We start from the raw sequence: 23,617 nt of genomic DNA, 5'->3' as shown, positions 1-23,617 counted from the left end.
GAGTATATCCTCCCCACGAGACCTAAATCACAACAAATACTCCAATTACACTATTTTTTCAAGACCAGTTCTCGAATAGTGTGTTTTATGAAAATGAATAAAAGGCTAATATGGTATGGAATAAGCACCTAGCCACGTAGGGAAAAGGGATCATGCTAATCATGTCCCTGCTGAGTAAGGGGAAAAGAACTAGTTCTTTTTAGTTACCCTCACACACCCTAGTGGTGTCATGCTTCATCATCGGGTCACTCCGACCCCTTGAAGTCGAGGTGGGCTCAACCACAGTGTTGGGTAGCTCTTTGTAAGATGAAGACAGGGGACTTAAATATAAAACACCTAAATCTGATCCCCAGTTTCCCTTTATATTTGGGTCAGATCGGGTTATTAAAAAATTATAAAAAACGGGTCTTTTTGGATTTTAATGGTTCTAAGACCCTAGTGTAAGTGCCGACATGTTTCAGTCCAACAAGGGCCGTAAAGGTCCAGGACTTTCTTCAGGGCAAGTATCAGATTCCCCTAAAGTGTGTGGGGAATTATAGGTGGGAAGTCCCTATCCTATTTGTCATTCAAGGGAAGAGTAGCTTCTCCTTGTTGGTGTGTGAGAGTATCTCTGTATTGCCAGGCTCCACCTGTAGGGCACAAGAGAAAATTACAGAGAAACACAGTCATATATGCATGATAAATATACAATTGATACATAGTGTGTAATCCATACATTTGCATGCTCTCTTCTGTGTGCATGCTCGACGAGTGGAGTATTTGAATCCCACTCAGTGCCAGTCATCCATATCGTGAAAAGGACCGGCTAAATATAGTGACACAATCATTAGGTCATTCGTTATATTCTAGTGCCAGATCGGTGTGGAGAATATGTGGAAATAGTGAATAAAATACCAATAAACATAGTCTCAATTGCTGAGGGACTCATAAGCGTACTGTCATGCCAACACAATCTCATCCATTCATTCATGCCATGTGCACGTTAGTTTGTTCATACAGTGCTTACAGTCGATCATTCATTTAAACATACCATGTGCCCATTAGTATTATTGCTAGCACTTACCCAAACTTTGGGGGGTATTTTGCCACTCAAAGGACCGGGGTAACAATATAATGGTCCTAGTTACGTAGTGAAGGAATGACCAACAGGATTATGTATGGAGGAGCCACTACGAGAGATTGAGAATATCGTAATCTCAAAGTGAAACTGAGGAACAGGGGCTGAGTTTATAATAAACTGTGCCCGAGTCGTATCGGCGTGTGTCTAAGACTTACTTAGTTGAAGACTTCACCGTTCTGGTAAACCTTCGTTCCTCCCAGTCCTCGGCTCTTTGACAATAACGTTACGTATCTGAAGTGAAATGGTACTACATTTCCCATCATCCTTTTCCCAGAATATCCGGTACGAGAAAAACACTGTTGGGCGTAATTACGTCACTTCTGGGTTATGCGTCACTGTTACGCGGACCCCGGTAGCAAGGGTACACACCCGGCGTCCCCGTTAAAAACTGCTCTTTCAGCCTCACGCTCCTGCGAAGAGCCGAGGACTGGGAGGAACGAAGGTTTACCAGAACGGTGGGGTCTTCAACTAAGTAAGTCTTAGACACACGCCGATACGACTCGGGCACTGTTTATTATAAACCCAGCCCCTGTTTTTACAGTTTCACTTTGAGATTACGATGTTCTCAATCTCTCGTAGTGGCTCCTCCATACATAATCCTGTTGTTTATTCCTTCACTACGTAACTAGGACCATTATATTACTCCCGGTCCTTTGAGTGGCAAAATATCCCCCAAAGTTTGGGTAAGTGCTAGCAATAATACTAATGGGCACATGCTATGTTTAAATGAATGATCAACTGAAAGCACTATATGAACAAACTAACGTGTACATGGTATGAATGAATGGATGAGATTGTGTTGGCATGACAGTACGCTTATGAGTCCCTCTGCAATTGAGACTATGTTTATTGGTATTTTATTCACTATTTCCATGTATTCTACACACCGATCTGGCACTAGAATATAACGAATGACCTAATGTGTCACTATATTTAGCCGGTCCTTTTCACGATATGGATGACTGGCACTGAGTGGAATTCAAATACACCACTCGTCGAGCATGCACACAGAAGAGAGCATGCAAGTGTATGGATTACGCACTATGTATCAATTGTATATTTATCATGCATATATAATTTTGTGTTTCTATGTAATTTTCTCTTGTGCCCTACAGGTGGAGCCTGGCAATACAGAGATACTCTCACACACCAACAAGGAGAAGCTACTCTTCACTTGAATGACAAATAGGATAAGGACTTCCCACCTATCATTCCCCACACACTTTAGGGGAATCTGATACTTGCCGTGAAGAAAGTCCTGGACCTTTACGGCCCTTGTTGGACTGAAACATGTCGGCACTTACACTAGGGTCTTAGGACCATTAAAATCCAAAAAGACCCGTTTTTTATAAACTTTTAGTAACCCGGTCTGACCCAAAAATAAAGGGAAACCGGGGATCAGATTTAGTTTTTTTTATATTTAAGTCCCCCTGTCTTCATCTTACTAAGAGCTACCCAACACTGTGGTTGAGCCCACCTCGACTTCTAGGGGTCGGGGTTACCCGATGATGAAGCATGACACCACTAGGGTGTGTGAGGGTAACTAAAAAGAACTAGTTCTTTTCCCCTTACTCAGCAGGGACATGATTAGCATGATCTCTTTTCCCTAAGTGGCTAGGTGCTTATTCCATACCACATTAGCCTTTTATTCATTTTCATAAAACACACTATTCGAGAACTGGTCTTGAAAAAAGATTGTAATTGGAGTATTTGTTGTGATTCCGTTTTTTGTATGGGATACTCATAGCTTGTTAAGAGGGAAAACCTCTCGTACAACTGTCGGGTCCTGATAATTGAATGTCATAATATGTCAGTGGCTGTTGGAAGACTAGTATATTCACAGCCAGAGTCCAAATCGATAGAATACTTAATACTACCTTCATGTTGGTTGTCAGACAAACTCGTCTTCCAAACAGTGGGAACACTATTGTAAGGCATTGAGTTGATTCCATTTTAAGTCATCATTGAGCACGGCAACATTTGTTTGTAATCTGTACACCCACCTTGTTTCATGTTCTAAGAGTGTTTGGCCTATTGGTACTTGTAGTTATCTTCTCAAACACTGTCCAGTGCAGGTCGTTGTCAGTATGGCCTTTATGAGGAAATGTGCAGTCACACATATTGCATTTTGGAAGCACTTGCCATTGTTCATGTCGACTATTCTTTTTTCGCCTTCCTCGTGATAATCCCTATGTATTTTAATTTGCCTAATAGTTTTATATTAAAACCAGCACTCACTGTCTTTTTCTGCTATCCAAATAAGAGTAAGGTATCACTAGATGTATTACCGCAACAATTACATTTTGCCATAACAAAGCCAACAGACCTCTTTCAGACTGAAACTGAGCACATTCCTCAAGAAGAGTAGCGGCAGTGGTGGCCACCATTAAAAAGCCCCAGTATATTCGTGAAGCGCTACCTCCTGGACACTAAGTCAGCGAGGGAGTCAGCTGTAGGACAAGCAGTTATTTGCAGCAATCTTTTTGGTTAATGAAAGCCTACTTCTTGCTCTCCTTCATTTATTTACCATTTGTTTATACTATTCACTCGTCTTAATTGTATGAAAGACCTTTCAGGGTTGGGAAAGCAGTCCTTTATTGGCTCAAAAAAGAGGCAGCCTCATCAGGAGATGTAATGTTTTGGTGTGTCCCTCCAAGAGAAGAATCAAAACCCCATGGATGAGAAGAAACAAGTTCCATATAACAAGAGGTCTCCAGCGTGAACATGTTTGATTCACACACTTTGCTTGTCATCTGCTTCAGGGCTCTCCCTTTCCTTATTCCAGTTCATACTTGTGCCTAGAAATCTGTGTTATGGTGGCCACTGGGGAAGTGGAATAGAAAGTAATTGAACAGAGCAGACATTTGTAAATTTAAATTCAGGTAGTATTGCTACCTGAACTAGACTGTTTATTTTTTTTTCTATAGCTGTTTGCTGTTGAATGTAACCAGGACAACTGGGAATGATTTAAGCATGTGAATGTATGACAGACACCAAACCTGATGGACTGTAGTTACAGGTAAGTAACATGTTTCATCCCAGGGTAAACAGGACATTTAAAATCTGAGACGCTAGATGCCCCAAATGGCCTCAAGCCAACATCCTTATCTAATTATGTTTGGCGAAATTTCTAATAATGAAGTACAGTTCTTACAGCCACACCTTAATCAGTTTTTACCCAACATGTCAAGTTACTGATGCAAATTGAAGAACTATAGCTGTACGTTAAAGTTGCTATTTTGAAATGCTATCCAAGAAATGCATCTCTCAAATGTTGATCCTGTTGTTGGTGAAAGGAACAATAGCACGAGTACATGAGATCGCAGGATTTAAAGTGAACACGCAAGTTGTGTGCCATTTGCCAGAGAACTGGAGGTCTTGTGGCAAATGTGGATAGAATGAGGGATGGCAAATATGTAATCCCCCCCCCCCTAATGTAAATAAATATCCCTTATTTCGATTAAGGATATTTTCACTTCTAATGTTCTGCAGTTTCTTCATTTTGAGATGTCTGCATTTACAATACCATGTATTAACTCTGCTGCCATAACTGTTTCAATAAATTCCTACAGTAAATTACAGCACAAGTAGACTTTATAAAGTTGTATTTACAACGTTTCTTGGTACTTTGTTTTTATCTGTGAGCAGAATATCTAATGAAGTTGTCCATGGAGGAACTGATAGAATTTCTACAGGAGAGCCTAGCCAAGGATTTCTACTTTGAAGATGACTTTGTCATAGAACAGCTACAGAACTCTTTGTCTGAACTCAAACGTGCCAAGATGGACCTACCCCCACAAGGTAAGAGACACAGCTGACATGTTTATCCTTTGTCTCTGTCCAGCCATTTGGTGTATTTTGTATGTTGTTTTAAGAGTAGAAGAACACATTTTGTGTTGTGTTTGTCCTTTTCAGCAGTTTTCAATTCTAGATGTTCTAGTTTGCATTTTTTAGCTCACTTGTGTTTAGCAGCACACAGTCCAGCTAAAGAAAGGCTTGCTTGTAAGTGTTGATCTAACTGATGATTTTTGGAGTATGCACAATATAACAAGTCACAATACAAGTAATGATTTTATGCTGCTGATTCCGATTAAGGCACAACTTCCTCAATTGCCCTAAAGTTTTTCAAATGTTTGAATATAGAGGTCTTAAATTCTTTCCCCATGTACGTAATCAAGCGTCACACCAAGTTTGGCAAAAATAATTTTATTCAAAAGCATGCTTTTGGGATTTTTTGTAAATTGGTTCCGTTGTTTTTGAGTTGTTAGCATTTAAATAGGGCCTTGTGTTAACATGAAGAGGTTAACGCTCAGAAAAAGTTAGCTATTTCTAGACGTATGATCCTGCGGGAGCCCTGCAGTATCGAAAAATTGAAAAAAATATAGGGCCTTTTGATTGGCCAAGGAAGCCTTTTCTACAGTTTGCCTGTTTGGAACCGTTGCGAAATGTCAACAGTGTTATCATTTTACCATGTCATAAGTGATGTGAGGTCATACGCAGTGCTTGATGGGGCACAAGTTATTGTGTATTTAGTGTGTTTTGGCCTTTAAATATTAGTTTTTATCATTTGGACACACACACATATATATATATATATATATATATCGTGGAGTAAAGACTTCATTTCCAGAAACCTCCCCGTGTCGGTGTCTGGTTCATGGTGTGGAGAATCAGATTTGGAATATATATCTATACATGTCCTGAATAATGTGGGATTGGCAGAATGATGCTTAAAAACAATGTCGACAGTAAACGCAGTGCAACACACACTGACGAAGGCAGCACGCCGAAACGCGTCTGTGTGTGCCCCCTCAGCTTAATAAAATCTGGCGTGTTGAAAATATTCTACCCCTCGAGTGCTGTCTTATCCTTTTGCTGAAGCTTGGGAGGATTTGGAGCGTCATATGTGGCGGCGTCCACGAGCCGCCGACAGCACCCGTCAACGAGTGAGCAGCTGTTCTACGTGGGGAAGGAGCGTTTTAAAAGTTATCAGGCTGCTCACCGCCATATCCGAAATGGGAAGTTGAAACTGACCGGAGTTCGAAGTACGAAGGAGTACGCAAAGCGGATGCCGAGTGTTTTCCCGAGGAAGACGTCTCCGGGTGAGGAACACTTTTGAAATCACCTATTCCCATTCCTGTATGACAGAGTATTTCGGAATATATTGGCAAGACAATAGAAGGGTGGATAACAACAACACGCTCACATTTGCGGAGGGGCCACACGAGTTGCATGAGTCCACGACAGACACAGTAAAAGCTTAACACTGTGCAGGACAGGTGCGAACCCGACATGTTTTCAGATGCAGAACGGCAGGCAGCAGCCAAGGGCATGTTTAAACAGCAAGAAAAAACGCCCGCAACAATAACAATGCCGACAACAGAAACGCCCAGTAATCCACTCCTAATGACTCTGACAAAACTAGAGAGACTCCACGAAAGGGAGATCCGTAAATGGTGGGAGGTGACTAGTCTCGCCAACTACATTGAGGAAGAGAGGGTACCGCGAGGATTGAGGGTTCATACAGTACCCTCATATGAGAACCCAGACCCACAGCTGCTGACTGACTGGTTCGAACATACCGCACAATACTGCGAGGGGACATTGAAAATACTTGTCAAATACGCATGGAGCGACAGAGAATGAGCATTGGCAGAGATCGCATCAATCAATACTGAATTGGATAGCGAAACGGAACCTAGCCTGATAACTACAATTGGGCAGATGAGAGAACATATGAAAGCCCGGCTAGTGAAATATGAAGCCAAAATCAGACTCTGTAAACAGGAGAAATATGAGTGTCAAGAGGACTAACCTGCACTCCTCGAGACTGTGGGGGCGATCTGAAGAGGGTCTTCAGAAGATAATTTCCCAACTCCCAGCCACCCCTGCACTCAGATGACTCTGAGCCCAGGAATGAAAGGGAAAGGGGAAGTGGATAACAAACAAGAGAGACTGCCACACCCTGGGTCTTCTAAGAACTGCGTAGTTGCTTGGAAAACCTGCAAAAGTAACACAACATTAATACGCTCCCCCAAGACTTGGTAAATCACAGTCATACATTCAATAGGATCTTGTTGCTCTTCTGTGACACTTTAGTTCAAAAGGAATACCTGATAAGAGTGTGGAATGCGCCTCTCTCCGTTGAAGATATTTTGTAGCAGGCTAATTGATGGAGAAGACTCAATCCAGAAGATGAAGCTTGGACCCATTCAATACAGTGAATAAGGATATAAACTATATGCGCATATATTATAACCCTAAACACTACTCCTTGGTCTGCCAGTACTAAGTTGTTGAAGGTCTTCAGTTCTTAAAGAATAGCTTCTCTGGACTGTATAGCTGCTTTCAAAAAGGATTATTCCAAAGTCTATGTAGCACTTCGGAAGACTGCGAAGCTTGCCTTAATCCAATTATATTCTCACAAATGTCTCATGCTTGCCGAGTTCATAAATGTGATGCCATTAGATATAGTTCAAAGGACAATAGCAGACTTAAACAGGAACGCTACAAAGGACTGAGATGTCTATATTCTTTGAGAGAAAAACGGGAGAAAACAACTCACTCTGCCTGCAACTTATTCCTCAGAGCGCAAATTAAAGTTCCAGTAGATGCGCTAGAGAAGAGTTCAACCGTGGAATGCTGGAAGGAGAACGCTAAGAATAAAGTCTCTTATGGGCTTACCTCGACTCAGACGAGGAGAGAGACGAAATACTGGAAAAATGCTGAAACGCTGAACTGAGCTACGCAATACCCTTACATGACGGGAAAGATACTGCCAGCTCGTATTCTTCAATACTACGAATCCAAACTGCAGCGGCTGCCAGAAAAGAGACGTCTCAGCGGAGACTCTCCAGGACGCAACCGCTACCTCCAGAAAGACGGTTGAAGTGCGCAGCGCTCAATAAGCGCGAGCACGAAAGGGCCGCTCCAAACGAGAACGACTAGAACGCTAACCTCGTGTTAGCATGGCACAAAGAGGATAGAACTGTCAGCTACCTAATTCTTGGCTACAATGGCTTTCTCTGAAAGCGGGAACGATATAGCCAATGAAACTTCTTTAGTTTTACACCAGGTAAGGGGGCCAAGAGCGTTGAAACCAGGATGGGCTTGACAGTACCCCCCACCAAAGCCCCCCTTCCAGGTTTCTGTGGGAAAGTTTTGTGAAATGCTGCCACTAATCTGGGGGCATGAACGTTACAGCTAGGCTCCCAAGATCTTTCCTCCGGGCCATAACCCTTCCAATCCACTAAGTAGAACAATCTGCCTCTCTTCAACTTAGAATCTAAAATTCTTTTGACCTCAAACTCTTCAGAGGACTGAACTAGAATAGGTACAGGAGGGGCTTCCTGCCGTAGATGAGGCGGACTTTTCTTTACCAAGGAAACATGAAAGGTAGGATGGATCTTCATGGAACTGGGAAGAGTGACTCTTACACTGACAGGATTTATCATCTTGTCTACCGGAAAGGGGCCCACAAACTTAGGTTGAAACTTCTTATTCCCACCCAATCTCATGTGTTTAGTGGAAATCCAAACCAATTCTCCAGATTCAAACTGAGGACTTTCCCTTCTCTTACGATCAGCTGACCTCTTATAATTTGCCTTAGCCTTAGAGAGATTGGAAAAAGCCAACTGATAGGATTGTTGCAAATTAGAAAAACCTCTTGAGCAGCAGGAACCTCAACCTCAACCTTACCCACTCTCATATTTGGATGCCTCCCAGAATTTAAGAAGGGGGAAACACCTGTGGCTGAATGGATAGAATTATTGTAAGCAAACTCTGCTGTGCTAAGTAAGGATGGCCAATCGCCTTCCCGATCCATTAGATACAAACGGAGATATTGCTCCAGATCCTGATTCACCCGCTCAGTCTGTCCATCCGTTTCTGGGTGGAAACTGGTGGACAGTCGAGCATCTACTCCCATCCCCTTCAAAAAGGACCTCCAAAAGCGAGACACAAATTGCGGCCCATGATCCGAGATCACAACTTTTGAAATACCATGTAGCCTAACCACATGTTGAACAAACAAATCAGCTAACTGAGGGGCAGTTGGAAGGGTCTTTAAAGGAATGAAATGGCTCATTTTAGAAAACTGATCCACCACCACCCAAATTGTCGTACTCCCTTGACTGGAGGGTAGGTCTACAATAAAATCCATTGATATGGTATGCCAAGGAGATGGGGCAACTGGTAATGGCTGAAGTAACCCTTGTGGGAGCTGTCTGATGACTTTTCCGTTGACACATTGCTCACAAGTGGCTATGAACTGTCTCACCTGAGCTTCCATGCCCGGCCAAACGAATTCTCTCTTTATCAAATCCAAAGTCTTTGCCACTCCCTTGTGTCCTGCCAACAGGTGGTCGTGAAATTGCTGAATGATTCTGACTCGGAGATCATCGCTGGAAACAAATAGTTTCCAGACATATAAGGTCTTCCTTCCTTAATCACTTGGTCTGGGCCCTCCTTATCCCAATTTTCAAAACTCTGCACGAATTCTGTCACCCAAATCATCTTCCACTGAAGTCGCCACAATCTTTTCTTTGGGGGTGGCAAAACACTCCATCTGGTGCTCAGCTTCGCTACCCAACTCCAACCGGGACAAGGCATCCGCTTTTGCATTAGCTGCTCCTGGTTTATAAGTTAGGACAAAGTCATAGTCTGCAAAGAAAAGTGACCACCTTAATTGACGAGGAGATAAAGTTCGAGCAGACTTCAGGAATTGGAGATTTCTGTGATCAGTGAAGACTGTGATTGTATGTCTGGCTCCCAAAAGATAATGCCGCCAAACCTGGAAGGTGTCCTTCACCGCCAATAGTTCTTTATCAGTAATTGAATAATTTATCTCAGCTGGAGTTAGTTTACGAGAATGGTAGGCAACCGGATGCAGCTGGCCAGTGTTCTTATGTCATTGAGACAAGATTCCCCCAATTGCTAAATTTGAAGCGTCAGCCTCCACAGAAAATGGTTCATTCAAATCTGGATGCTGAAGTATGGGTGCTGTGGTGAACGCCTCTTTCAAAGATTGAAAAGCCTCCTCAGTAACAAATTTTTCATTCTTCCGCAGCAATTTAGTTATGGGACTCACTTTACTTGAAAAATTATGAATGAACCGTCTGTAAAAAGTAGCAAATCCAAGAAAACTTTGTATCTCCTTTACAGATCGAGGAGCAGGCCAACTCTTTATTGCTTGCAATTTGAAGTCGTCCATTGACACCCCATCTGGAGATAGGATGAAGCCCAAAAACTCTACTTTAGACGAATGGAAAACACATTTTTCCAGCTTCACATATAGTTGATGCTCAAGGAGTCTTTTAAGAATGGCTCGAACATGACCCACATGCTCTTCCCGACTGTTTGTGAAAATTAAAATGTCGTCTATGTAGACAACTGCAAAGCGATCCAAGTATTCGCGAAGAATGTCATTTACAAAGTGCTGGAAAGCAGCCGGGGTATTACAGAGCCCAAAGGGCATCACCTGGTCTTCAAATAACCCCAGTCTGGTGCGAAACGCGGTCTTCCATTCTTCCCCTTCGGCCATACGAACCAAATGGTAAGCTCCTCTGAGGTCCAATTTTGTGTAAATATGAGCCTCCTTTACCTGATCTAAAAGTTCAGAAATGAGAGGCAAAGGATAGCGATTCTTTTTTGTGACCAAATTGAGCGCTCTATAATCAATACAGGTTCGCAGAGTACCGTCCTTTTTAGGGATGAAAAAGAGAGAAGACACTGGGGACTGGGACGGGCGTATGAATCCATTGGCTAGGTGCTGATCAATGTATTCCTTTAAATGCAGATTCTCTGGTTCTGAAAGGGCATAAATGCGACTGCAGGGAAGAGCTGCTCCAGGTTCCAATTCTATGCGACAATCGTAGGCCCGATGAGGAGGTAACCTTTGCGCCTCCTGCTCATTGAACACCTCTGCCAAATCGTGATACTCTTCTGGGATCTCAGGAATTTCCAAGGAGCAGATGGTTTGAACTTGATCCGCCAAACTAGATGACATGGACTGATGAAGAACCTTCGGAAAGGAACCTTGACAGTGTTCTAGACAAAACTCTGACGTGATATCCAAAGTGCGCTTGGCCCAATCAATCTTTGGGTTGTGTTCCGTGAGCCAAGGCAGACCCAATATCAATTGAAACTGGGGAGCATCAATTAAATTGAATCGAACCAGACTCCGATGGTCCCCAGGGCCAAACACTGTGATTACTTCGGTATCCGCTACAATGGGTCCAGAAGACAGATTAGTACCATCCACCGCTCGAACTGGCTCAGGCCTCAGCTTCTTTTCAAACCGAATACCCAAAGATTTAGCGAATTGGATATTCCAGAAGTTCCCCGTAGCTCCGGAATCAATCCTGATCGAGATATTTTGATGAACTGCCTCTCCAAACTGGATTTTACAGGACAAAATGAGATGGGGAGCTGAAGATTGTAAGGTGTTTGCTAAAGACTGCAATTTTGGAGCTGACTCTTTTGCCGCTCCCACCAGAGCAACTCCGTCTACTGGTGGAGCCGATCTTTTACCCACGTAGACGTCTTTGGCTTCTTAGGACATTCGCGAACAAAGTGGCCCGATTGACCACAATACTTACAAAGCTTGCCTACTCGCCTCTTTTCTCGCTCTTCCTTGCTGAGAGGACCCCGTACTGATCCGATCTGCATGGTTCCTCGGCTTGACTCCCTTCATTGCTCTTACTGACTTCTGGCCGAGCACGATCCAATCTAGGCGGAACCATCCGATAATCCTTGCGTCGTTCACTCCGCCTTTCCGATTGTCGTTGATTGATATGCAACACTAAGTCAATTAATTCTGACAAGTCAGTTGGCCTCTTTGGAATTTGAGCTAATCCATCCTTGAGCTCATCCTTAAGTCCTCTATAGAAAATGGCTGCCCTTTTGGCCGTAGGCCAGTTGGTTTCTACAATGAGTTGATTAAATTGTGCAATATAAGCCACCAGCTCCTTGTTACCCTGCCTTAAATCCAACAAATCATTGTCGGTGGCCTGCGAAATGGTTCTCCTGTCGAATATGCGCAAAAATTCTGCTTTAAAATCTTCAAACTTGTAAAGCACTGGATCATCAGCTGATACCAAGGGTAAAGACCATGCCGCTGCATCTCCACTCAGATAAGACAGAACAAACGCCACTTTGGACTGGTCCTCCTTAAATAAAATGGGTTTGCACAAAAGATGCAAAGAGCACTGTCAGGAAAATTTGAGCCTTATGTGGATCCCCCTGAAACCTTTCGGGTGGGGCCAAAGGAATAGTGGGTGACCTTGCATGCACTACTTGAGTAGTTAACTCAGAGGAGGACGAGGATGGTGCAAAACTCTGAAACTTTGATCTTTCAAAACTTGGATTTGGACGAATGGCCATCTCATCTAACCTTTGGCGTAAATAACTAGTCTCCTGATTGGACTTCCTAATCTCTTCCTGGGTTTAACTAAGCTGTTTTTGCATCCCTTCTAAAATGGAGGTCAAAGCCTTAACATCCCAACCCTCTGCCATCTCGCCCAGACAGAAGGCACGATATGGCACTTCAATCTGTCAAGAAGACTAACCTGCACTCCTGGAGACTGTGGGGGCGATCTGAAGAGGGTCTTCAGAAGATAATTTCCCAACTCCCAGGAATGAAAGGGAAAGGGGAAGTGGATAACAAACAAGAGAGACTGCCACACCCTGGGTCTTCTAAGAACTGCGTAGTTGCTTGGAAAACCTGCAAAAGTAACACAACATTAATACGCTCCCCCAAGACTTGGTAAATCACAGTCATACATTCAATAGGATCTTGTTGCTCTTCTGTGACACTTTAGTTCAAAAGGAATACCTGATAAGAGTGTGGAATGCGCCGCTCTCCGTTGAAGATATTTTGTAGCAGGCTAATTGATGGAGAAGACTCAATCCAGAAGATGAAGCTTGGACCCATTCAATACAGTGAATAAGGATATAAACTATATGCGCATATATTATAACCCTAAATACTACTCCTTGGTCTGCCAGTACTAAGTTGTTGAAGGTCCTCAGTTCTTAAAGAATAGCTTCTCTGGACTGTATAGCTGCTTTCAAAAAGGATTATTCCAAAGTCTATGTAGCACTTCAGAAGACTGCGAAGCTTGCCTTAATCCAATTATATTCTCACAAATGTCTCATGCTTGCCGAGTTCATAAATGTGATGCCATTAGATATAGTTCAAAGGACAATAGCAGACTTAAACAGGAACGCTACAAAGGACTGAGATGTCTATATTCTTTGAGAGAAAAACGGGAGAAAACAACTCAGACTCTGCCTGCAATGTATTCCTCAGAGCGCAAATTAAAGTTCCAGTAGATGCGCTAGAGAAGAGTTCAACAGTGGAATGCTGGAAGGAGAACGCTAAGAATAAAGTCTCTTATGGGCTTACCTCGACTCAGACGAGGAGAGAGACGAAATACTGGAAAAATGCTGAAACGCTGAACTGAGCTACGCAATACCCTTACATGATGGGAAAGATACTGCCAGCTCGTATTCTTCAATACTACGAATCCAAACTGCAGCGGCTGCCAGAAAAGAGACGTCTCAGCGGACTGACTTCGAAGCGGCTGCTTCGGAGTGCGTATCCCGGTTCTTGATCAGGGGATAGGGTGAAAAATTACTAGGCAATACCCTGAATAGAGTTAGGAGAATTGAAAGACACACTCTCTTGACCAATAACCCTGAACAGGGCAGACGTAGAGGACAAACGGGTGACAACAAAGGAAAATTCAGAGTCCTAACTCCTTATTCATCAGGGGCAGAGAACTTGAGAAGTATGCTAAAGAAAAATTGGCACATTCTCCAAACGGATAATGTACTTAAAGAAGACCTACCAACCCATCCTCTCCTGACCTTCAGTAAAGCCAGATCAATAGGCGACATGCTAGTGACCAGCCATTTTGAAAAATTGCCCCAAAGAATTAACACCTTAAGGGAGCAAAAAGGCTTTTACCCCTGCGGCCGCTGCAAAGCGTGCGCAGGCAGTAAACGGGTCCTCTCGTACACTATAGCGGACACAGGAAGAAAAATGACCATTAATAAATTCATCACCTGTAGTACGCAGTATGCCGTCTATTGCCTACAGTGCCCATGTGGCTTACGCTACATTGGGAGCACTATAAAAGAGCTCAAGTAAAGAATACTTGAGCATCTTAGGGCCATTGATAAAGTGGACCAGGCTTATCCGGTGGCTCGCCATTTTGCGGAGGCCCATAAACAGGACCGGAGTAAACTCCAATACTTCGGTCTAGACATTGTGCCTCCCAATATACGTGGCGGTGACCGTTTACGTAGGCTAAGGAGACTAGAATCGAGATACATCATAGACCTTTCAACAAAACATCCGAAAGGTCTTAACAGTGGGGAGGAGATGGCCTTTCACTTGGGGAAATAAATTAGATCCATGTCACATCGGTTTTAGAAAGCTGTGATAAGACCTATCCGAGTGACATCTACAATAGGGAGGAGCCATAATAGCATACAAATAAGTCGAGAGTTGATAGTTTTCAGGTGAAGGAATTCTGTTATGTGTATTTATATTGCTCAGTCTCGAGTGAGGAGACATGTCTTCCTTTATCACGTGATGATATTTTTAGGTTAAGAATTTGTACTGGGATCTTATGATATATGAAATTTCCCATATCAATTATGTGTCTTCTAAACGTGGCAACCTAACCTGGACCAATTGTGTTCCTTGTAGATCGAAATTATGTGAAAGGTAGTCAACACAAATTGAATGTATCAAACCTCACTAGCATAAATGCAATATGATTTATTTATTTATTTTGACTAATTTGGACTGGATCCTTATTGGGGATTGCTGGGTGATTATTCTTATTCTTATTATTAGAGATTATTCCTACAGATTAATTGTTATCTTTACAATTGTAGATAATCTGGTGAAAATGTATTAATCTGCTGCCATACGTATAGCTCTAACCTCATGAATCCCATAGTTTTATTTATAAGTAACTTCAATAGAAATGTTATCGAACTTGAAGTCTTATAATTTGAAGGACTGTATTGATTTATTTGAAAAGGGACATTAGCCGATCCACTGCTCTATTATCTTTTCCAGTTTGGATTATGTATACCACATACACCATAATCAGAGTGAGGCATTTGCCCATCTACGGGCTATATGTGTACAAAATGTATGGTGACGATTTGTTTTGTTATTACAGCAAACATTACAAGATGGCCGCCTCTATTCTGTATATGGTGATAGTCCCCTTTCTTTGTTCATGTCCTGAATAATGTGGGATTGTCAGAATGATGCTTAAAAACAATGTCGACAGTAAACGCAGTGTAACACACACTGACGAAGGCAGCATGCCGAAACGCGTCTGTGTGTGCCCCTCCGCTTAATAAAATCTAGCGTGTTGAAAATATTCTACCCCTCGAGTGCTGTCTTATCCTTTTGCTGAAGCTTGGGAGGATTTGGAGCGTTATATATATATATATATATATATATATATATATATATATATATATATATATATTTTTTTTTTTTTATGGGGACTACCAGTCCCACCATGCAGCATGTCAAACAGTCTGGTGCTTTTCACGAAGCCGCAGCGTTTTTTTAAATTTCGCTCGCACTACCTCCATTCTCTCATTGCCTTGAACTCCCTGACTTCCAAGGTGGGAGACACAAAATAAACTGTAGAGGTCTCACCCAGTCGTCCAGGTCCTCCATATTCCAGCAGCTTTATGGAATCAGGTGAGTATTCAAGGCGGGTCACAGCTTTAGTTCAGTGCCCTGAATACATTCAGCAAGTTTTCCCATGTATCTGTGTCCACTTTTGGTGAGAGGGTTCTCCGTACGCTCCATAGGCAGAGCGTCTAATATCCAAATCAGCTTCTCTTCCCAAACGGTGCAAGAAAGCGAAGGACACAGCTGGTTTCGTAGGGGCTTATTTATTGGATTCCAGCACAACTAGTTTCGGCTTTCGCCTTCTTCAGATGCTCCAATAATGCGTACTTCATAGTGTCTTTCATTTAAAGGCTCCTTCCCGGTGGTTTTGGAGCCCCGCCTCCAGTCCTGATTGCTCGCGCTAATTACGGGGACTACCAGTCCCACCATGCAGCATGTCAAACAGTCTGGTGCTTTTCACGAAGCCGCAGCATTTTTTCAAATTTTGCTCGCACTATCTCCATTCTCTCATTGCCTTGAACTCCCTGACTTCCAAGGTGGGAGACAAAATATATATATCTCTTCCCAAAGTGCTCAAGGACGCGACTCCACAGCCGGATGATTCACAGACTCTTTTATTTTCAAAACCGGCAATCCTTCCCGATTTCTTTAATGTCCCTGACGCGTTTCGGAGCGCCTGCTCCTTCCTCCTAGGGCAAAGATCGGCAAAGACCGAAAAGCACTCAACCTTCATTTCCACTTAATGTATGCACTCCCTAGTGAGTGGCATACTGGGAGTTGTAGTGTTTTAATTATAAACAACACAAGTAAACTGGTGGTCTAGAGAAAAAGGAAAGAAAAGTAGACACAGAACAAGGGTACGAGCAGGACCCACGACAGACCATTTGCCTGTCTGACAGTTAGTGGTAGTAGAAACATAATGACGCAAATGCGACTTCATGCCAGGAGAAACACCTGAGGAGGGGTAAAAAAGTTAGTTAGGATTTCCATCATCTGCCCTTCGTGGCCAGTGTCATCATTTGGAAATCCTAAGGTACCCCTGTCACCTCAGCTCTTCTGGCAACAAGCCAAACGCTGGTAGGCTAGGCGTGTTGTGACAAGGATGGAAAACGACGGGCTGAGTATCTCAAAAAGTATACTGATGCAGTGCAAGGACAAAAGTGAAAGTGTAAGTGAGTTAAAAAAGATACAGCAGTGGTCCAAGGCACATTTATTGATGACCACTGGTGGACATGTTAAAAAACACAGTGTCGGTTTTGAATTAATCTACCGAAAAGAATGGTTTACTAGTTTCAGCTGTTTTGGGTTAAAGGACCCCAGCTTTCTTCAGGACCTAGTTGTTATAGCTACTGCATTAAGTGCAATTTTGGAAAACAGTGAAAACAAAAAAGCAAATAACGATCACAGTGTTATTACATGTGACCAATCACAATACCTCTATGCAGGATGGATGATTATTCATACCTGTAGAGATAAAGCAAGCATCAAGATCCAGAATACACATTGAAATGCTATGTCACTCACTGCCTTTTAACCTGTTCTGTGATTACAAGAAAAAGTACAAGACTAGTTCACTCACCTATCCTGTGTGAGGTAACAAGCCTCACCTCACCTGGCTCTGACTCAGGTCAAAAGAGGCACCGCCCTACAAGGTGGGAGTAAAAATATAACAGCCCAATGAGCCAAATGTCCAATCAGGGATGTGCGTGGACAGATTGTTGTGATCGGGCTGAATCCTAAAGGTAAGATTACATATGTCCTCAAAGTTAAAATAATCAAAATATTAAAAATATATAAATGGCATGTCTCCCAAAAACACGGTATAATGGAGAGAGCAGTGTATAATATTCTCCAAAGAACTACATTCGAGCATTCATGGTATTAACATAGAGCCAGATATTACTTCCTCTCAAAGAGCTTGGGAGCACGTATTACAACTGGTTATTGTGCAGAAAAGGCTCCGCTACGCATTTTAAAGTAAAATAAGCGATGTTGTCAGCAAAACAGTTATACTTGCTCAACACCGTACTGCGTGGCTCGTGGTGCTGTAGGGCACTCTACATAAAAACGGAGTACATACAAAGGCGCGGTGTGGAAATGCTTCGCTATGCTTTTGAAAACTGATCATAAGGTCTTCACAACACTTACCTATCCGTCGATACCCCAGGTTGTATCCTGAGGCAGGGGGAGGTAGCGTTTCGCCGTAACAAACCGCCATTAGTGCTAACCTGGCTGGATCATGTGGCACATGACATCACAGGTGCCGATCCAATGGGGAGCTAGAACTACAAAATGACGTAATCGGACTGGAAATTGTAGACCGGAAACTGACAATGTGTACATATTGCGATGAGCATTCAAAGCATGCGCAGAATGTCCACGTAAGCACACATGAGTGCTAATAAGACCTGGGCAAAACAGGGAGTCATTGCAGTGCATTCATTGTGTGTAATACAGATGAAGCCTCCACAAGTGAGTTTCTTAAAGGGCTATATTCCCTCATGTGTGTGAATCTTACAATATTAATGAAATAATATATCACAGAGAAGCTCTGTTGGAACCAAGAGTTGCGAACACCTCTTTGGAACGCTTGACATTTGTTAACACCTTCAGCACTCTGAGTAATGCCTTACAGAATGCATCCGAAAAAACTGGCACTTCCTGAACACCAGAAATGAACGAATCCCCGTGCCTATTTTTGCATTTAAGAGAGGGCGGAATTTGCGTGATGCCCTGGTGCATACGTGACCAACGATGAAACCCAGCATGAATAACACCCTATGGGACTTACCTCCGGTCCAAGGTCACTTCCCTTGTGGCAATTGCTCCATATGCCCGCAGACCAAACAGACCAAAACCATAGACCTAGGCACTCAAAGACCTTGGATTCAGACACAGTTCTCTAAATGTAACAGTGACCATTTAATCTATCTAATTGAATGTCCTTGTAAAGAACGGTACGTGGGCATGACCACAAGAAAGGTGCGACAACGTATGCTGGAACACAAAAGCACCTTTCGGTGTGGCAAGTCTAATACTAAACTCACGAGACACTTTTTGGAGCTAAAACATAAGCCTGAAGAATTTTTCTGGACAGTTCTGGAAAAACCAACCCTACCCCCCCATGTGAGTGACAGGACTAAATACCTGTTTCAGAAAGAGCAGAGGTGGGTGTTCAAGCTGAAAAGTGCCACACAAGGTCTAATGATGATATTCCTTGGACCCTGCTATGAACACTATTTTTATAAACCATCACTATAGACGGTGTCTGGTTGGTCATTGTGTCCTTTGATGGGTCATAGGAATACAATATCAATATTCTGCGGTTGTTTATTGTTTATTTTTCACAACTTGGACATAACAAACTGAGTGACTGATGAGCACCTTTACAGGTATGATGGTATTTAGCCAGTATAAGCTCCCCCCTATTTCATTCCTTCCCGATTTCTTTAATGTCCCTGACGCGTTTCGGAGCGCCTGCTCCTTCCTCATAGGGCAAAGATCGGCAAAGATGGAAAAGCACTTTATCTTCATTTCCGCTTAATGTATGCACTCCCCAGTGAGTGGCAGTGAGTGGCATGCTGGGAGTTGTAGTATTTTAATTATACCCATTAGTTGGGATCTGTGCATTTGCCGTGATTTTCCACTTTGGATTTTACCTGATTATGTTCAGCCCTCCAGTGGGCCTCAGGAAGAATGTCCGGTTTTCAATTAGAATCCTGCTGTGCTGTTACCAAGCTGTATGATTACAGCCATACAGTCGCGTGTCTACTTTTCACCAGGTGGTGCATCCTCCGCGGCCGGAGCTGCCGCGTCACATATTCTTCCCAAAGTGCTCCAGAGCTCAAGGATGCGACTCCACAGTCGGATGATTCACAGAATCTTTTATTTTCAAAACCGGCAATCCTTCCCGATTTGTTTAATGTCCCTGACGCGTTTCGGAGCACCTGCTCCTTCCTCATAGGGCAAAGATCGGCAAAGACGGAAAAGCACTCAACCTTCATTTCCGCTTAATGTATGCACTCCCCAGTGAGTGGCATACTGGGAGTTGTAGTGTTTGCGCTTTTGGGACAATGTTGTGTTGTTTCCAGTCCGGGTGTTACCTGCCTCCCCCTTCCCATGATTAAGGTGCAGGTGAAGGTGCACCGAAACGCGTAGGGAGAGTCACCAGTCGGGGCTGTTCATGTGCCTTATGAATAAAGAGTTTGTGAAATCAACCCTGGTGGATTGACGTTCCTAAGATCTGGGGAACCCTGGAAAGGATGTACATACGCGGCAAGCTCCGAGCCGCGGGGAACGCACCGCTGCGAAATGGATGCAATTCTTCGAGGTTGTGAACCATCACAGCCTGCCAGCACGAAGGAGTGCCAAATTGAGGCACAGAGACAGCCCTGAAGCTCACTGGAGAGCTTTGAACATTGAAAATAAATGGGAGTAAAAATAACGGGGTAACAATCACGGAGCCTACCGGAGGGCATTATTAAGGACTTCAGTTCCCAGCATGCTACTTACTGGAGAGTGTATGCGCTTTTGGGACAAAGTTGTGTTGTTTCCAGTCCCGGTGTTACCTGCCTCCCCCTTCCCATGATTAAGGTGCAGGTGCACCGAAATGCGTCGGGAGAGTCACCAGTCGGGGCTGTTTGTTTGTGTGCCTTATGAATAAAGATTTTGTGAAATCATCCCTGGTGGATTGGCGTTCCTAAGATCTGGGGCACCCTGGAAGGATATATATATATATATCTCTATATATCTATATCTCTATATATCTCTATATATCTCTATATATCTATATATCTCTATATATCTCTATATATCTCTATATCTCTATATATCTCTATATCTCTATATATCTCTATATCTCTATATCTCTATATCTCTATATCTCTATATCTCTCTATCTCTCTATCTCTCTATCTCTCTATCTCTCTCTCTATCTCTCTCTATCTCTCTCTATCTCTCTCTATCTCTCTCTATCTCTCTCTATCTCTCTCTATCTCTCTCTATCTCTCTCTATCTCTCTCTATCTCTCTCTCTCTCTCTCTCTCTCTCTCTCTCTCTCTCTCTCTCTCTCTCTCTCTCTCTATATATATATATCTCTATATATATCTCTCTCTATATATATATATATATATATATATATATATATATATCCTTATATGTGGCGTCATGTTGCCACATAGCAGAGCTCCACCCCGGGGAGGTGTCCACCCCGTTAATCTGTAGTCATGGAGACTAGACTAAACATCTGAGTAAGTCCCAGCAAAAAATAACGCTATCCTTGGTAAAGGGGGAAATGTAAATGCTAATCAGCTGAAATGAAGACGGTGTCGTCATGTTGCCACGTATGTGACATGCAATTAGGCATAAGAAGGGTGGCAAATAGTAATCATACAGTCCTGGTTAGTGGACTATGCAAATTGGTCTTAAATAAGACCGGGGCATATTAGGCAGTGGACTAATATGTAAATTGGACTAGGTCAATGATACATATGGTAAAACATGGTGAGCAAGGTATATACTTGTATAACTTGTTTAACATCAACATGTCATAGGTACGGAGAACAGGCGCAATTTTAAACGTAAATTCTATTCAGTGCACAAAAGAAAAAGAATAAGGAAAAGTTAAAAGTTGATACTTTCGTTTCTGAAGGATGACAGAAGACCACAATATAATTTATAGTTAGTTGGACTCACTATAACTTGCGCGCCTGCAATGCACTGCTGATGACGTCACATATTACATCACTCATGACATGGTCAGTGACATCACTCATGACACCATCAAATGAATGTGTGTCTTTCTGAAAAATAAATGTTTTATTTATGTATATGTAAAGGTTGATGGAAGAATAAATGTTTAAATAAGTGTCTAAATGGATGTTTTTTTTTTTTTTTAAATGATTGGTTAACTGGCTTATAAAGTGTATCTTAGTAAATACATATATTAGCGAGTAATGTTTAAATATATGTATCAGTGTTTCACTTTGTGTATAAGTGGCTGCATGGGTTGGTGAGTAGCTACATGTGTGTGTATATGGGTTATTAGATGTTTTTTTTTAGTATCAGTATGAGTGTCTGCATGGGTTGGTGGGGGTATTACTTAGCACATAGATGCATCAATGACTGACTCACTGTTTGTATGTGTTTTGAAGACAGCATATGTGCAGGACTGTATGGGTGGATGTGTGTGTATATGTGTGTGTTAGTGAGTGAATGACTGTCTCACTAGTGTCCTTATCAGTAACGACATATGTTTTAATCTAGTATATGTGAGTATTGATGTATATAAGTGAGTATATGTGAGAGTGAGAGATTGTAAGAGTTCCTGTTTAAATAAGGATGTGTTTCTATAAGTGATTGTTTAAGAGAGTAAGTATGTGTAAGTTTCCTTAGAAGTAAGGTGGTAGTGTGTGTATAGTTGTATATGCAAATAAATGGATGTTCAATAGTTTATTTGCATGTGTGAGTATGTGTGTGAGTAACTTTTGGATGACTGTTGGTGTGTAACAGGTTGTATAGGTGTATCACTACATATGATGACTGAGTATATGTATGAGTGACTATATAGAACTGTTGGTGAATGAGTGGATGTGTATATAGATGGTGGAATTACTGAATTGGTTGTTGTAACTGGTATGGGTATATCCATTTTTTTGAAAATGTTAGTTTCTATTTTTGAATATGTGTTTCATGGGTTACATTACACTAAAAGGAGGTCTGTCACTCTGTCACTAGGATGGTGTCATCAGTGATGTCATGAGTGACGTCACTGACCATGTCATGAGTGATGTAATATGTGACGTCATCAGCAGTGCATTGCAGGCACGCAAGTTATAGTGAGTCCAACTAACTATAATGTGGGAATTTCAATGGTTTTATGTCAGTAAAATTTCCAGCTAACTATAACTGGTGTCAAACCTATGGTTTTTTCAGTGAATTTAATAGGTTTTTTAAATGCTAATTCCTAACTATAACTGGTGTGAAACCTATGGTTTTTTCAGTGAATTTCAAAGGTTTTTCAAATGCTAATTCCAAACTATTACTGGTGTGAAACCTATGGTTTTTTCAGTGAATTTCATAGGTTTTTTATATGCTAATTCCTAACCATATATAGGGCCTCCAACCTCTGAAATGTAATATTTTTTATAATGAATCCTATATTATATATATATATTTATTTCTTTTAAAAAAAAAATTTTTTAGCCCTGGAGCGCTCCCGGTGCGTGCCCCAGTGTGCGCACCTGAAAGCGTAGTTGTTCGTCGCGCCCCGGGGCGCGCACCGGTGAGCATCCCGTTCGCGCTATTGCCGCGAACGAAAACATCATCGTGATGTATCGCGTAGCCGCGTCCGCGTGATACGCACGGCGTAAGCGCACCCGGAAGCACTCGAGCAAATACGATCGCGGAACGTAAACATCCGACGCGCTTACGTGACGCGGCCCGAGGGCGCGTCGCGTAAGCGCGTCGAGTCATGTGACCTGAAAATAACACTTTTTATTGGTTCAGGATAGTTTTGGTTTCCAAATGATGAAAGCCCGGGTCATGTGACCTGAAAATAACACTTTTCATTGGTTCAGGACAGTTTTTTTTCCCAAATGATGAAAGACCCCACCTTTTTTCCTTATTCTGACTTTGTCCTTTGACTGAGGAAGACCTGTTTGAACAACTTAGAGGAATATTTTGTACTTTAAAATGGCTACAGTAGCAGCAGCAGCTGGAGCATCTGCACCCCCACCACCACCACCACCACCACCAAGAGGACCACCACAACATTACATTGGTGGTCAAGAAGAGGAGGAGGAGGAAGAGGAGGAGGGGAGAAG

The 23,617-nt window shown here is 42.5% G+C and overlaps 1 protein-coding gene across 1 annotated transcript in view; it reads left to right on the top strand.

The window, feature by feature from the left end:
* The window catches only part of USP6NL (USP6 N-terminal like), a 927,917-nt gene that overhangs the window by 870,578 nt on the left and 33,722 nt on the right, over nucleotides 1-23,617 (top strand). Inside the window, exon 13 of the mRNA XM_086918996.1 lies at nucleotides 4,769-4,921. Coding sequence (XP_086775122.1) covers nucleotides 4,769-4,921 — 153 coding nt within the window. The remainder of the gene's footprint in view (nucleotides 1-4,768; nucleotides 4,922-23,617) is intronic.

The sequence above is a fragment of the Lissotriton vulgaris genome, chromosome 1_1 (assembly GCF_964263255.1).
Source record: "Lissotriton vulgaris chromosome 1_1, aLisVul1.2, whole genome shotgun sequence".
Classification (NCBI taxonomy): Eukaryota; Metazoa; Chordata; class Amphibia; order Caudata; family Salamandridae; genus Lissotriton; species Lissotriton vulgaris.
This window is presented reverse-complemented; position numbering and strand designations above follow the sequence as displayed.